This window comes from Oncorhynchus mykiss, chromosome 9 (genome assembly GCF_057628025.1).
Source record: "Oncorhynchus mykiss isolate SJ-2025 chromosome 9, ASM5762802v1, whole genome shotgun sequence".
In the NCBI taxonomy this organism is placed as follows: Eukaryota; Metazoa; Chordata; class Actinopteri; order Salmoniformes; family Salmonidae; genus Oncorhynchus; species Oncorhynchus mykiss.
In genome coordinates, this window is record NC_143030.1 from 69,160,943 (window position 1) to 69,178,655 (window position 17,713).

The 17,713-nt window shown below is 42.0% G+C and overlaps 1 protein-coding gene across 15 annotated transcripts in view; it reads left to right on the forward strand.

Annotated features, from left to right (window-relative positions):
• The first annotated feature begins 5,579 nt into the window (after nt 1–5,579).
• Nucleotides 5,580–17,713, forward strand: part of LOC110532648 (nck-associated protein 5-like) — a 29,953-nt gene continuing 17,819 nt past the window's right edge. For 4 of the 15 annotated variants that reach the window (XM_090185154.1, XM_036988664.2, XM_090185157.1 and 1 more), the window contains exons 1-2: nt 5,594–5,765; nt 17,243–17,346. Coding sequence is in view for 4 of the 15 variants with exons in the window: in XM_036988661.2 (XP_036844556.2) it covers nt 5,725–5,765 (41 nt within the window). In the remaining 11 variants the exon portion in view is untranslated. Of the gene's footprint in view, nt 5,766–14,442; nt 14,758–17,242; nt 17,347–17,713 lie in introns of those variants that run through there. The other 11 variants (XM_021616724.3, XM_090185158.1, XM_090185156.1 and 8 more) reach the window with 7 other exon arrangements.

Consider the following 17,713-nt stretch of genomic DNA (forward strand, 5'->3'; position numbering starts at 1 on the left):
ACCGTCTTGAAAAAAAGAATTTGTTGTTAACTGCCTTGTTCGGGGGCAGAACGACAGATTTTTACCTTGTCAGCTTTCGGTTACTAGTCCAACGCTCTAACCACTAGGCTACCTGCCGCCTCTTGTGGCTGAATGGATCAAGACCCCACAGCAATGTTCCAACATCTAGTGGAAAGCCTTCCCAGAAGAGTGGAGGCTGTTATAGCAGCAAAGGGGGGGGACCAACTCCATAATAATGCCCATGATTTTGGAATGAGATGTTTGACGAGCACGTGTCCACATACTTTTGATCATGTGTACATACCTCAAGTACCTTGTACCTCTGCACATTGATCTGGTACAGATACTCGCTGTATATAGCTCCATTCTTGTATATATTTTTTCCCTCGTTTAGTTACAAAAATAAAATAGTAACTTTGCGTTGTTGGGAAAGGTTCTGTAAGCAAGAATTTCACTGAGTTGTCTACACCAGTTGTATTCGGCGCATGTAACAAATTAAATGATTTCATTTATCTGAAAGCTTTACATAGGCAGAAATTATCTCTTTTTTTTATACAACAACATATTATAGATTGAAGGCAGGACATGGCAATAATGGGCTTGGTGCTAAAATGATATTCCAGATTTGGACTATAAGAAAGTCAGTTTGTAGAAATGTGTTTTTAAAAGTTCAGATTGGTGGAGCAGCTCTGGTCAGGGAAAGAGTTCCATAGGTGAGGGGCAAGGGAGCAGAATGCTCAGTGCCCCAAAGTACATGTCTTGGGGACTTGAAGCAGTGGTGTGTTGGAGTGGTATGTGTGATGTGGCTCATTGATATAAATTGGTCGCTAATGTAGGTGGGGCAAAATCCATTCAAGGCTTTAAACACTAGGAGGAGAATTTTAAAGTCAGTCCTATAGTTGACCGGTAGCCAGTGGAGTTTGGCAAGGATGTGGGTGATGTGGACTATTCTAGAGAAGCCTCTGAAGTGATTTGCCTGGAAGGCCCCCGAACAGTGTTGTCGATTCGGGAGACGATCAATGCGTAGATGAGTTTCTCTGCTTCTGGCTGCGTAAGCGATGGTTTGAGCTGGGCGATGCTTCTTAGATGGAAAAAATTGTTTTTTGCAGATATGTTTTATATGGGCATCAAAGGACAGCAAAGGATCAAACTTTACTCCCGGGTTTAAGAAGACAGAAGGATTGCTTGACCATCAGTTTTAGTGCAGATGTTTTCAGCACTGGTGACCTGCTTGAGTGTCCCAATAAGCACTGGTGACCTGCTTGGGTGTCCCAATAAGCACTGGTGACCTGCTTGGGTGTCCCAATAAGCACAGCCTCTGTCTTGCTGCTGTTCAGCTAGAGGAAGTTCTTTCATTCATGCCCTGATGTCATCTAGGTAGCTGCTAGGGCTGAGATGGTGTCCGGATTTGTGTTAATATATAATTGTGTATCGTCAGCGTAGCAGTGGAAGTTGATGTTATTCACTCAGTATACCAAACATTAGGAACAACTTCCTAATATTGAGTTGCACCCTCACCCCTTTGACCTCAGAACAGCCTCAGTTTGTCGGGGCATGGGCTCTACAAGGTGTCGAAAGCATTCCACAGGCATTGTTGACTCCAATGCTTTCAACAGTTGTATCAAATTTGCTGGCCTGGCATCTACTACCATACCCCGTTCAAAGGCTCTTACATCTCTTGTTTTGCACATTCGCCCTCAATGGCACACACACAATCCATGTCTTAATGATTAAATATCCTTCTTTAACCGGTCTCCTCCCCTTCATTTACACTGATTTGAAGTGGATTTAACAAGTGACATCAATAACGGATCATAGCTTTCACCTGGTCAGTCTGTCATGGAAAGTGCAGGTGTTCTTAATGTTTTGTATACTCAGTGAAGTCTCTGAGGATTTAGCTGAGAGGGAGTATGTAGATTAGGAACAGAATAGGCCCCAAAACGGACCCCTGTGGGACACCACGTGTGACTGTAGACTCCTCCGATCTGGACTTCCAATTGTGATTTACTGCTTCCTATTGGAGAGGTAGGTGGAGAACCAGTTCAGAGCAGTTCCGGAGACTGCAATGTGCTCTCTTAGACATTGCAGGAGGATGTCTTGGGCAAAGGTGTCAAAAGTAGAACAGATCTAAGAGGATGAGGCTAAGTGACCCAGAATCTGCAGCCATCAGTAGGTTGTTGCTAACTTTCACCAGAGCTGTTTTGGTGCTGTGCAAGGGCCAGAAGCTAGACTGGAAAAATGTGTACAGCTGATTGGAAGACCGATGGAATTGAAGCTGGTTTGCAGCCACTTTCTCCAACACTTTTGATAGAAAGGGGGAGGTTGGAGATGGAGCTGTAGTTGGATAGGATGTTTTGAAGAGTGATTGCATTGGTACCTCACTGGTCAGCAGGGACTTGTTGATGAGGGTGGTGACAAACTGAAGTTGGCTAGATGAGCAGGTTTTGTGTAGGGATAGGGTCAAGGGAGCAAGTGATTGACTGTAGTGGTGGATGGAACTTTGTGAAGTTGCTGAGGGGAGGGGCAGTCTGGGTTGGGGGTTCAGGACAGAGTGGGTGCAGGTCGACTTAGAGGAAAGGCACTCAAGGCTGAAGCAAGGCACTCAAGACTGATAATCAGCAGCAGATTGTGGGTTTCAAAATGAAGCAGTCTCTTTATATAACAGCAAGGCCTTGGCTGCTCGCCTTTTCAATGTATTTACAGTGCATTCAGTAAGTATTCAGACCCCTTGACTTTTTCCACATTTTGTTACATTACAGCCTTATTCTAAAATGGATTAAATAAATGTTTTTCCTCATCAATCTACACACAATAATGATATTTTTTTAAATGTTTGCAAATGAGAGTTGTCTGGTGCATTCTGTTTCCATTGATTATCCTTGATGTTTACAACTTTATTGGAGTCCACCTGTGGTAAATATAATTTGGACATGATTGGAAAGGCCACACAACTGTCTGTAAGGTCCCACAATTGTCAGAGCAAAAACCAAGCCGTAATGTCAATGGAATTGTCCATAGAGCTCAGAGACAGGATTGTGTTGAGGCACATATCTGGGGAAGGGTAGCAAAACATTTCTGCAACATTAAAGGTCCCCAAGAACACAGTGGCCGCCATCATTCTTAAATGGAAGAAACACACCAAAACTTCCTAGAGCTGGCCGCCCGGCCAAACTGAGCAATCGGGGGAGAATGTCCTTGGTTAGGGATTTGACCAAGAAACTGATGGTCACTCCGACAGAGCTCCAGAGTTCTTCTGGGGAGATGGGTGACCCTTCCAGAAGGACAACCATCTCTACAGCACTCCACCAATAAGGCCTTTATGGTAGAGTGGCCAGACAGAACCCACTCCCTAGTAAAACGCACATGAAAGCATGCTTAGAGTTTGCCAAAAGGCACCTAAACGACTCAGACCTTGAGAAACAAGAATCTCTGGCCTGATGAAACCAAGATTGAACTCTTTGGCCTGAGCCCGGACTTGAACCCGAATATCTCTGGAGAGACCTGAAAATAGCTGTGCAGCAACACTCCCTAGCCAACCTGACAGAGCGAGAGGATCTGCAGAGAAGAATGGGAGAAACTCCCCAAATACAGGTGCGCCAAGCTTGTAGAGTCATACCCAAGAAGAATTGAGGCTGTAATCGCTAAAGGTTCTGAATACTTATGAAACTGAAATATCACATTTAATTAATTTTTTAATACATTTGAAACATTTCTAAAAACCTGTTTTTGCTTTGTCATTATGGGGTATTTTGTGTAGATTGAGGGGGGAAAAACTATTTCATCCATTTTAGAATAAGGCTGTAACATAACATTTGGAAAAAGTCAAGGGGTCTGAATACTTTCCGAGTATGTGTATCCAGGCGGCGCTGCCTCATTTTGATGGTAAAAGTCCCCTCTTTGAGCCATGTTTCAGATCATGTCAGTCATTGTCTGAGAAACTCATACAAAAGAGGACTTGTTAAGTATTGGATATTGTAGATTGCAAAACTTGTGGAGGCATTGGTGGAAACTTTCATTACATTTTGGTTGATACACTGTGCTCTGTATGGACTGTATTGGCTTGGAGGGGGTGATGTCATTTGCCTGAGGGTCACTGAGCTCTGCTCCTATATAAATAACCTTCCAACCCATCTGGGATATGGCTGACATTTTGAATTCAGACATTTTGGTGAGGTTGGAGAAGTTGCCACATATGCTAACTCAATGTTAATGATCAAAATAAAAAAGATTCCTATGATCTTGATAAGCTATCAAAAAAAAAGGTTGATTTAAAAACAATGTGCATAAAAAAGTTAATAATAATTTGAAGGAGTAAACTACTACAGCTGCCTCTAGGCACCATGGCAACCATATCCCAGATGGGTTGGAAGGTTATTTATATAGGAGCAGAACTCAGTGACATCACTTTCTGAGGCAGGGGTAACCCCTTAAAGCTGCAATATGTAACTTTTTGGGTAACCTGAGCAAATTCACAAAGAAGTGTGAGTTTTAAAAGTGGTAGATATGTTCTATGTGCGCTATTTCTATGTTTCCCGTTCTTAAGTTTCCTTTTTGTGTCTTTTACTTTTGGTTTTGGACACCAGCTTCAAACAACTGAAAATACAATATTTTTGTTTATGAAGAAGATTGAGGTTCAGATGGTACAATGATTCTCTACTCTATACTTGCTTGTTTTTTCACAAACTAAGGTAAACTATTTGAATTTTAGCAACCAGGAAATGGCGGAGTGATTTCTGCACAGTGCACCTTTAAAACGGGAAGTGATGTCACTGAGCACTGCCTCTAATATAAAGGACCTTCCATGCCCACCTGGGATGTGGATGCTTGATGAAGACCTCAGGGTTGAAATGTTGTCAATTAAAATCTCATGAACAGCAGTGTGCAGCGTTTTCCTTGAATTTTTCATGAGTTCACCTGTAACTCCAGCAACTGCAAAAAAGTTCCTGGATGTACATAAGCTCTTCAGCTTTTCTATTTGGTGTGTGCAACCCATTTACATTTGTACCGCACTTAGGCTGCATTTACACAGGCAGCCCAATTCTGATATTTTTCCCCTAATTGGTCTTTTGACCAATTACAATAGGCTCTGAAAAAAAGCTGTTGTGAAAAGATATGTGATTGGTCTAAGACCAATTAGTGGGAAAAAAAGATCAGAAATGGGCTGCCTGTCTAAATGTAGCCTTAATGTACTTTCTGAAAATGCCTGCATCTTGATTTGCCTTTTTCAATGAAAAAAATGTTATTCTCCAAAGCATCATCAGTGGAACTTTTGAGACGACAAAGTGACATTAAAAAGTCGTACTTGGCAACATGGAACACAGCCTGACCTGAAATTGGGGTGGATAATACAATTTAATTTGATGACATCACTTTCCCTTACCCAGTCCGATAAGTCTAACGCTGCAAACAAGCCGAGGCAACATGGGGTGTATTCATTACCTCTTGCAATGGAAACAGTTTGCCTTTTAAGAACCGAACGAAACGGGGAGGAGCCTACCTGAATTTGTGCAATAGAAACTCGTTTTTGTTAACCATTTCCGTTTGGGGTAAACAGTTTCTGTTGGAAAACGTTTTGCAACAGAATCTGCGTAATGAATACACCCATGCAGACGAAGCGATAAAACGGCCCAAGACAAGACAGGGGTGGTCTCTCAATACACCGCCTTATATAAAGGTTATTGTATAACGTAGCAATTGAGTATATTTGGGCCAATACATTACTGAATGGTCAGTTTTCAGCAGGACCCACCAAAACTACAAATGAGGTGAGTTTGATTTCAATGTATCGATTCGAATCGCGCGTGTGTTGTCGCACCAATGTGACAAGCGAAATAGGTAAAATAGGCAGTCGTGTTATTGATGTAATGAAATTTGTCTAAATGTCGACAGATTTGTTTTAGCTTTCAGAAAAATAAAACGAAGCGATTGCAAGTGAGATCAAGTCACATTTGAAGGAATTGATCTTGCAATTCAGTTTGGGATAGCATTTCACATTTGGGTTAACACACCACCTTGACTATGGGGAACCCCTAGATTTCAGTTCAGTATGGAATCTAAGGCCATTAGACTTACGTAGTGTTACCAAAATGTGCTCACTTACACCATGAACAGCAGTGACTCATTCAAGTGTAATGGGTGGTAGAAGCACTCCCTCACACTGTCTCTAATTGTTTACAGATGTTTTTGCATGCCTTTTGTGTCACATACACTACCGTTCAAAAGTTTGGGGTCACTTAGAAATGTCCTTTGTTTTTGAAAGAAACAACATTATCAGAAATACAGTGTAGACATTGGTAATGTTGTAAATTACTATTGTAGCTGGAAACGGCTGATTTTTAATGTAATATCTACATAGTCATACAGAGGCCCATTATCTGCAACCATCACTCCTTTGTTCCAATGGCATGTTGTTAGCTAATCCAAGTATATCATTTTTAAAAGGCTAATTGATGATTAGAAAACCCTTTTGCAATTATATTAGCACCGCTGAAAACTGTTGTCCTGATTTAAATCAGCAATAAAACTGCCCTTTAGACTAGTTGAGTATCTGGAGCATCGGCATTTGTGGGTTTGGTTACAGGCTCAAAATGGCCAGAAGCAGATCCTAAAGAAACTATTCTTGTTCTGAGAAATGAAGGCTATTCCATGCAAGAAATTGCCAAGAAACTGAAGATCTTGTACAACGCTGTGTACTACCTTCTCATGGCAGCACAAACTGTCCCTAACCAGAATAGAAAGAGGAGTAGGAGGCCCCGGTGCACAACTGAGCAAGAGGACAAGTACATTAGTGTCTAGTTTGAGAAACGGATGCCTCACAAATCCTCAACTGGCAGCTTCATTAAATAGTACCCGCAAAACACCAGTCTCAACGTCAACAGTGAAGCGGCAACTCCAGGATGCTGGCATTCTAGGCAGAGTTGCAATGAAAAAGCCAAATCTCAGACTGGCCAATAAAAATAAAAGATTAAGATGGGGGAAAAAGAACACAGACACTGGACAGAGGAACTCTGCCTAGAAGGTCAGCATCCCGGAGTTGCCTCTTCACTGTTGACGTTGAGACTGGTGTTTTGCGGATACTATTTAATGAAGCTGCAAGTTGAGGACTTGTGAGGCGTCTGTTTCTCAACCTAGATACTCTAATGTACTTGTCCTCTTGCTCAGTTGTGTACTGGGGCCTCCCACTCCTCTTTATATTCTGGACAGAGACAGTTTGCTCTGTTCTGTAAAGGGAGTAGTACACATTTATTACTGGCCATTTTGAACCTGTAATCAAACTCACAAATTCTGATGCTCCAGATACTCAAATAGTCCAAAGAAGTCCAGTTGTATTGCTTCTTTAATCAGGACGACAGTTTTCAACTGTGCTAACATAATTGCAAAAGGGTTTTCGAATGATCAATTAGCTAATCCAAGTTTATCATTTAAAAAAGGCTAACACAACGTGCCATTGGAACACAGGAGTGATGGTTGCTGATAATGGGCCTCTGTACGCCTATGTTGATATTCAATTAAAAATCAGCCATTTCCAGCTACATTGTTAATGTTGTAAATGACTAATGTCTACACTGAATTTCTGATCAATTTGATGTTATTTTAATTGACAAAAAAAATTTGCTTTTCTTTCAAAAACAAGGACATTTCTAAGTGACCCCAAACTTTTGAACAGTAGTGTATGTCTGTGAGACACAGTTGCTATATGTCATCATGTTATAAGATTGGGATTGTTGCATATATTTTTGAATGATTTACAAGCTTAAAACATGATGAATATTGGATCCATTGAGATAAAAACAAATTATATACTTTCCTTAATTGCAACAAGACTCTTTAAAATATGCAAATCATGTTACATCTGACATAGTAGCACATTATCAATATGTGTTCATTTGGCCTTTGATCATCAAGCTTCCATGTATCCATTGTGTTCTGAGTCTGACAGAATCATGCTGACATTTGAAAATCATTACAATATCCAAATACTCACAGAAGACATCAGCCATAACATTTTAGACCAAGACTAGAGGTAGACTTAGTGTTTGACTATTCCTTGGGCTCCTACTCATGGAATAGGCCTAATTTCGTACTTTTTTAAATGTATTTTTTTATTTATTTTTAGATTAGAACCTCTGTAAAGTCAAGGTAATTAATTCCCTAGCGATCACTATGTTGTTCCTGGTTGTGTTGACTGCTCTAGTGTAGTTAACCTAATTCCGCTTGTCAATCATTCATATCGGGTTCGCTAAATTAGGGTTGAAGTAAAAATCTACAGGACAGTAGCTCTCCAGGAACAGGGTTGGAGAGCCCTGAATTAGACTATTGATAACAGTTACGTCTGCACAGGGCTCCATTCAGACACGCTTCTACAGTGCTGTTATTGAATGCCTTCCACAGATAGGTCACAGTGTCACTAGGCCATAGGAGGCCTACCTTTCTTAAACCTGCTGCTTCCCCTCGGTGCATATGCCTCATCAGCATCCTTTGAAGATGTGCTGGGCAGGGCTACCCCTCTCTAGCCTTGCTGACTCATGTGACTTTGAGTTAGGTGTCAGCCAGACTAACCCCACTCCCGTCTCGTCAGTTTTTCCTCTAATTCCCTCTGCACCCCCGCCGTCTGCTGCATGCAGGTAGTTACCATGGTTATGCTGCCGCACCAGCTGAGGCGCTTCTGGAGCTGCATCACATTGGCATGTACAAATATTCATAAATTACCCTGTGTAGCTGGAATGATATGACAGAGCTCAAAGCAGGAGGCAGGACCAAGGTCTCCCCGAGACATCACTACTGTTTCCAAACACACTGCATAAATTTGGATGAAAGAACATTTCCCTCATCTGCATTGTTTTACCCAGCAGCCTTTTTGTTTCTCCTTTTCTTAAAAAAACACAAACCACAGAATCAGAAGAGTTGGTGCCTGTGTGTCAGTCAACGGGAATGTTCTGCTAAAGGCAGAACATTATTTAGGGGTCATTAAGAACAGCTTAAACTATTCCCCTGGTATTTGTCTACTAATATAAACCATATCAAATCATTTGCTTGGTAGAAAATAACAATAGCCTTTTGGGCTTAGACATAGGCTTAGATATAGGCCTATACTGCAACAATTCATTCATCTGTGAGTGTTCCTCAAAGTGTAAAGGACTAAAACTCATTCAAAATCCACCCTAAAATGGAATCTGCGGTCACACAAATATTGCAGTTGGTTAAAACACCTCCAGAAAGCAGCTGTAACAAACATCCAATTCATCGCCTCAACCAGGGGATATATGGCTTGCGATGTAGCGGCTTTAATCAATTCAAGCAAGCCAGGTCAATGGCACACATCCGGTTTGGCCAATGACATGTTAAATAGTTGGTCGTGATTGTGAAAACCTGATCTGAAAGAGCATGAAGTGACAGAAATCAAAAAAATTGGTACAACATGCTTGTAAAATGCTATAACTTGTTTGCCGCATGGTCTCAGAAAATCCCAGTGATATTGCTCTGAGAAATTCACTCATGGATTGCCATCCAAAATAGTGCTTAAAATGGTGCATTATTAGGGTACTGCCCTCAATAAATCACTCCTACAAGCGGCTTAGTAAAGTCAGTACCTCACTCCTACAAGCGGCTTAGTAAGAATCAGTACCTCACTCCTACAAGCGGCTTAGTAAAGTCAGTACCTCACTCCTACAAGCGGCTTAGTAAAGTCAGTACCTCACTCCTACAAGCGGCTTAGTAAAGTCAGTACCTCACTCCTACAAGCGGCTTAGTAAAGTCAGTACCTCACTCCTACAAGCGGCTTAGTAAAAATCAGTACCTCACTCCTACAAGCGGCTTAGTAAAAATCAGTACCTCACTCCTACAAGCGGCTTAGTAAAAATCAGTACCTCACTCCTACAAGCGGCTTAGTAAAAATCAGTACCTCACTCCTACAAGCGGCTTAGTAAAAATCAGTACCTCACTCCTACAAGCGGCTTAGTAAAAATCAGTACCTCACTCCTACAAGCGGCTTAGTAAAAATCAGTACCTCACTCCTACAAGCGGCTTAGTAAAAATCAGTACCTCACTCCTACAAGCGGCTTAGTAAAAATCAGTACCTCACTCCTACAAGCGGCTTAGTAAAAATCAGTACCTCACTCCTACAAGCGGCTTAGTAAAAATCAGTACCTCACTCCTACAAGCGGCTTAGTAAAAATCAGTACCTCACTCCTACAAGCGGCTTAGTAAATTCAGTACATCACTCCTACAAGCGGCTTAGTAAGCTTATGATATGCCTTGTTGCTGGTATGTTTAAAATTCAGGCTCTCCTACTTAAAACCGCTACCATCAATCTAATTTCTCAATGCACTAGAAACACATGAAGATATTTGGACATACCATGGACATGATATATAGCTAGCTACCCTCTGGCATCTGTATGATCAATTGTTTTGATAAAGAGATGGCTCTTGGTCATCTCAGACAGTCAAAATAAAAGATGTATGGAGTTTCCAACCATATAGTAACCTCTTTGTAATGTCAATGGGCTTCAATTATATATATTTTATTCTATGAATAAGTCTTTCTGGGTCTGGCCAGACATGAGAACAAAGGATGTTGGGATGTGAGAACATGCTTGGCTTCAGCTGAGCTGGTTCTGTGGGCGTCTGTACTGACTGACACGGGCCGCGTCTCAAACGCCACCCTATTCTCAACATAGTGTACTACTTTTGACTAGAGCCCTATTGGCTCTGGTCTAAAGTAGTGCACTATATAGGGAATAGAGTGCCGTGTAGGACGCGCCCACGATGCCTGGTGTCCAGATGTTAGCGGCTGGCTGTGTGCCTGCCCACATGTTAATGGTCCCTGCACCTCTCTGGCCCTGAGAACCACCCTGCTCTTCTATAGCCAGGACCACAATCAGTAGGCAAACATTGTGGAACATTGCAGGGGTCCGGGGTTGTGTCCAGTAGGTACAACACAGAAACCAAAATGTTTTGAGCTGGTGAAACAGTGAGTTATTGCCTGAATTTGTTCAGTAAGGAAGGCTGCACTCTTAGAAAAAAAGGTTCTGGATAGAACCAAAGGGTTCATTGATCAGAACCTCAGGGTTGCTATATAGAACCTTAAGGGTGCAATATACACTGAGTATACAAAACATTAAGTACATGACAGACTGGCCAGGTGAAAGTTATGATCCTTTTTTGATGTCACTTGTTAAATCCACTTCAGTCAGTGTAGAAGAAGGGGAGGAGACCAGTTAAAGAAGGATTTTTAAACCTTGAGACAATTGAGACATTGATTCTGTTTGTGTGCCATTCAGAGGGTAAATAGGCAAGACAAAAGATATGTGGCTTTGAACGGGGTATGGTGGTACAGTAGGTGCCAGGCGGACTGGTTTGTCAAGAACTGCAATGCTGCTGGGTTTTTCATGCTTAACAGTTTCCTGTGTGTATCAAGAATGGTCCACCACCCAAAGGACATCCAGCCAACTTGAACAACTGTGGGAAGCAGTGGAGTCAACATGGACCAGCATCCCTGTGGAATGTTTTCGGACACACACAAACACACACACACACACACACCTTAACTCAAAGTCTAATTTAAAACCCTAATCCCCATTGACAGCAGTGAGGTTCACTTTGCACACCAACCAACCACTCAACGAGGAAGAAGAATGTCCATCTGACTGACAACCTGTCAATGTATAGCTGAATTTCTTTATTGTGTTAGGGATATATTGATTTGAAGGTTGGATGCAGTGTATTTTTGTGCCTTTTTAGTCATACAGGTCCAGGGCAGGTAGAACCTTGAGGATTTTGTATTTTTAGAGAGAAAGCCAGTCTTATAGAATGGACTTGGTTTTCATACTGTTTGCGTTGTGCTTAAGTCAAATGTCCTGCTATGTCTTCGCACATCTGTTAAGGTGCCACGTTGAACAGTGCTCCATGGTGTCACGGACTGTCAGCATGTCACGCCGGTTGTTACTAAGAGGACTCCAGTTGTCGTTGTACTATTTGCAGCTGTATAAAACCTGTCTGTAAAAAATAAGCAAGACCTGTTATGAAATGACTTGAGTTTAATGTTTAGTGAAATGTAAGAAGAACAATACTTTACATTTTTACCTGGAAGAAATGTATTGTTATTCTGGCTACAGAATAATGTTTTTCTGTGGTGGATCTGGTCTTTTTATGCATTTTAAAGGAATGTCTTTGTATCCGCCACATGAATAGTTAAAATCAGCAATGCAGAAGCTATAGTACATGCCGGGGATGTCTCTGGAATGGATAGTATGATTCTAGACTTCATGGTCTTAGCTAAGGATTCGCTGAAGCTTCATGCAAATTACCATAGAGGCCACCATTCCCCTTTTATAGCCCCAGCTGTGGACCCACCCTACCCATCTCCCAGTAGAGTGTGTGTGTGGGTGCATGCACTTGTGCATGATTCTGTGTGTGTGTGCGTTTGTACTTATGCGCACGTGTGTGTGTGTGTGTGTGTGTGTCTCTCCCAGCAGAGCACAGAAGCAGCCAGTGTCACATTTCTTATAGGTGGATTAGCTCCACCTCCCATGAAGCTGAGCCTATTACAGGCCATTAAACTGTCTGCCTCTCAATAGGGTTTTTTACCTCAGGAGTCTAATTTAAAACCCTAATCCCCTTTGACAGCAACGAGGCTTGCTTTGCACACCAACCAACTGCTCAACGAGGAAGAAGAATGTGTCAGTCAGATGGACAACCTGTCAATGTATAGCTGAATGTCTTTATTGTGTTAGGGATATATTGATTTGAAGGTTGGATGCAGTGTATTTTTGTGCCTTTTTAGTCATACAGGTCCAGGGCAGGTAGAACCTTGAGGATTTTGTATTTTTAGAGAGAAAGCCAGTCTTATAGAATGGACTTGGTTTTCATACTGTTTGCGTTGTGCTTAAGTCAAATGTCCTGCTATGTCTTCGCACATCTGTAAGGTGCCACGTTGAACAGTGCTCCGTGGTGGCCGGGTCTGTCAGCATGTCACTAGTGACTCAATCTGAATGTCACAATGTACTGTTACTACAGTTTACCAGTAAGCACTGATAAATAAAACTATGTTAAGAAATGTGAGATTTTTAGCTACCAGTATTCTGATTTTACTCTACCTCGATCATAAATCCATGATCTATAGCTTACAGTCGCTAACTCCTATCAGTAACATAACATTAGTATTCTATTTGTGGGTCACGATCCTTGAAAAAGTGGATATTTTATGGGTGACTATGGGCCATGGCAGCCTATCTGACCCTCAGGGGACTGGTTCTGTGACTGTTCCATTCATTACATCCATCCCATAGAGATAGGTGCCCATGTGGATTAATGACTGACAGAGCAGAGGCATTGACTGAGTCCCAAATGGCATCATATTCCCTATATTGTGAACTAAAGTAGTTCCCTATATAGGGAATAGGGTGCCATTTGGGATGCATTAATGGTCTCCAGCCAGATTCATCCACCATTTATATGACTTTGGATGGAGACGGAAACAGTTTATTCTCACTTCCAACCACTAGGTGGACAGACAGCAATTTCTGTCTCTCTATTGTTGCCCTGCATTGATTATGTCTCTTTGATAGCAGGAAGGAGGATACACTTCAACCTAGTGCCATTTTAGATGTAGGTATGGCTGAATTGTTCTCAATACAATATGTGGCAATACAATGATTTTTATCCAATGCCGCGGTTGAATCGGCAGAGGTTTAAAAGCTTTTGTCAGAATGTGGCACCACTGGCAAGCTGCTTAGGTTAAATATAAATTCCAAGAGTGAGAGAGCCTGCAGACACTGACATTCAGGAAAGAACCAAAAGGCTTTTTATTTTGCGTTCCGGAAGGCTGAAGTACAGTACATTCCAGGCCTCTATGTCAAGTCAATTAAGGTCAATGAAGAAAGGATACACCCAACTTTCTATTAGTAATGATGTGATATTTACTAGAAAATACTAAACAATCAGGCATACTGGTGTAAGGCATTTATTAAAGCTGTTATTTGAAAGAATCATTAGCTGCTTAATCAATTCACAAATGAATAATGCTATTACAAATCAAACAGCATATTCTAATTATTAGCTTATGTATTGGTTGTTCATGTATGTTTATTAATTCACTCTGTCTTTCCCTCTGTTGCCTATTAATAATAGTCATTAATGGTCTGATTCAGGATAAAATCCTCTTAGCACAGAACTCATGTTCTTTATACAAGCAGTTGAATAGCCCTGGCTGGATAACTCCATTACTAAACAAACCAACTAGCCAGACTGTTGGATATCCTCTCTGGGTCCACGCTTTTGTCTGTTACATAGTGGGGTTTCTTTGGAAACATAACGTCCTTTTCCTTCTGTCTCGCTCCTTTATGGCCTTGCCTGACCAGCAGCTGCAGGGTTAATGTTTAGCAGTAGTTGGAGGGGAGAGGAGGAGGAGGAGGAGAGAGGTGGGGGCAAGTCTACAGTTATTGTAGTAGGCAGGGTCTATTGGGGCAGGAAGCCTGCCTCCTCACTCGCCCTGGAACAATGGGAGATATTGCAGGCAGACGGCACAGCACAGGGCAGCCAGCGAGAGATGCACACAATTCACATGCTCGAGGACGGGTCTTTTTCTATCAGTAGTTTAGAGGAAACAGTTCCTTATTAGAGGAGAGGGCATCACCTTGTGGATAAATCCTTTCTTCAACTGGAAAATACTTACATTGTGGGTCTTTTTTTACGACTGATTTTCTTTAGACTGGGGCTCTCTCGGGTGCTTTGAGTGGATGCTAGGATATGAAGCAAGGTGAGACTGGGTGGGCATTTTAGGACAAGCAGATCTGAACATGTATAGTGAAACGTTTTTATTAGTATTTGTTAGTCTAGACTACATTGTCAGTCCTATTTGTCCATTTTGTGCCGTTATGGCTGTGTTTAGATTTCATTGATTGTGTAGATATGAGATGTAGAGTTGATGTGACAGGTGAGGTGACAGAACCACACCATATGACAGAATCAGTGGACAATTTTTGGAGCAACGCTAAGCACTCAGACCCATGTTTAGTCATTTCATGTAAACATGTGGTTTGCTGTTTAGTGTGCCCAATTATGACAAAGCCTCCCCGGTCTTGCTGTATCAGGACTGGCAGTCTTATAATGCAGTTCCTGTAGGGAGGACGGAGGGTGGGGTTGCCTGGCAAATATTTAGAAATATCCCCGCGAGGCCTGCACCACTCAGGTTGATTAGTCTCAGACATGGCATTGATCCAACCTCTGGGTTCTTTTGGGAATCGTCCCTCCGCCCCTCCCCCGATCTGTTATTCCCTCTCTCTCCCCTGTACTTTCAGTCAAAATCTTGTTATTGGATAACTAATCTCACTGTTATTTTGTCTAAACATCAGAAGCCACAGTGACAAATGAATCCAATAGTCTGAATATGATCTATGTCACTGTCTAAATGTGTATCTACAGTGACATACTGTATTTTAGGCTACTGACAGTGTTGATAGTCATGTTTATTCAGATTTATTCCTACGGGTCGTGATTCCTCTTTTTAAGATCCTGTTCAATTTGTCTGTCTGAGTCTTCAATGCTGTTTACATCACCTGTTGACACACTTTGATTGTTCACACCGAGAGAACTTCAATCTGTGCCATCCCAGATTGGCAGATGGGGAAGGGTACTGTTTGATATAACCTGAGACAGCCTCCGCCCGGCAGCAGCCAAATCCCCAAGTGTGTGACTGACTGACATGATTTAAGGAGCTTGAAGGGGTTTGGCTCTGCTGAGTTGTCTTTGATTTATACTGTAGCCTTGCCCCCATTCCATGAATATAGAGTGTAGTCTGCAAGTCGGCTCATTCCTTGTGGCATCACACCAGATCGAGCCACTTTGAACTCTGAGCTCCATTCAGATTACCTCACACACACCGCATGATATAAATATCAATGTTACCAACCTCCACAGGCAAAACACATTCTCAAGAAAATCATTGCTCAAGAAGTGCCATTTTTCACAGTTTCTTGGATGTGATCAGGTGTGTGTGCACCCAATAACACTATTTGGCTAGGGCAAGTGGATCATAAGAATAATCTCTAAAACCAGTTGTTGTTTTTGTGGCACAACAACAGATCACAGGTCAGGATTTTCACAAATGGAACCGGTGTGTTCTGACTGAGACAGGTATGCAGAATGCTCTGCTCTGTTTGATCTGCAGCTGGAAACCCAAAGTGGGAAAGGCCGACGCTAATCACATTGGAAGTTGACAAGATCTAAAGGATGAGCTTTGGTTTCCCTTGTGGGCTGCTTGGGAGTGAAGAGCTAATACTGTAGTTCTTTATCTAAACTCATCTAGTCTGAACGCAGCCAGACTAGACTGACTCTGAATCTGAAGCCTATGGCAGTGACTAAGCATGCTCCTATTTAGCAAGCTACAGTATGAGGACAAGGCAACCTTCCAAATGACACCCTCTTCCCTAAATAATGCTTATGGGCCCTGGTCAAAAGTAGTGCACTACATAGGGAATAGGGTGCCACATGGGACTTACCCTATGACAGAGAGCATCGGAGTGTGTTCACATTTAGCTATGAGGGCAAGTCTTGTGGAAACTGAACATAACTACCAATGACAGTACAGTAATGGGGAATCCCAGATTGCAGACTGGTTACATTGATGTTCAATACAGAGATTTTAATACTGCGTGTCTGCAGCCTGCATGACATGGTATTATCACTGGAACATGAAAGGGGATTTCTTAAAGGCTACTGGGTCTCTCTGCTAAATTATTCATCTTTCTTTCATTACACTTTACAATGACTCCGATGAAAAGAAGGCAAGATGAGAGCGAGAGGCAGATTGTAGTCTTGGCCCTGTCCTGATGGGTTGATGACATGACATTGCTCTGGGTCCGTATTCACAAAGCGCCTTGAAGTGCTGATCTAGGATCTCGCTGACCATATAATCTTATTTTAATCCAAAAGGCTAGACTGATCCTAGATCAACAGTCTGAGACACTTTATGAATACGGGTCCTGATAATGACAGACATGCTATTTCTCTAAGGTCCACACATGCTAAAACCACTTTGAAGCCCCTCTCTGGAGATGTTTTTTCTGAGTGTGCATCTGGGAAACCAAGAGGGAGCAAGATGGCCTTGATGTCATAGACTTTATCAAAATAATGTTTGATGTCAGCAAATCTGACTGAATACTGTGAGTGGTGGAAAAGGAGGGATGAGAGAACAGTTGCGAGGATGACAGATGATAACAAGATGTAACTTTGTTTTTCCTCAGCTTTTTGGCTCTGACATTGGGAGAAGACTAGAGCGAGAGAGAGGTGGTTTACACACTGAGGAGTAGGACTGAGTGCTCTGCTCTAAGGAGAGCTGACATCACAGGTGACTGTCTGTTCCAGATGACTCTGTTCTAGTCGACAGTTCTTTTCTATGTTCTTTGTCTTGTATGTTCCACCCATGAAAACTGACCCCCCCCCCCCCCCCCCTTGCAATAGCTTCTGGCTGGATAATACCTTTGGGGAGAACCCCTGCTTGGCAATTTACTTCTGGTGCATGACACATTTGTTTTCGTATGGTATAATGTTACAGATTTGTCTCCTTTTATAAAAGCACATCACATGTCCTCAAGCATACTTTTTTTTATAGCAGGTATCCATTTTACAACCGTTTTAGAGAAAACAGGTGTTATGTGTTCCAGCCCAGAGATTACGTGATATATCTTGTTCTCTACATTTAAATTGGGAAACTG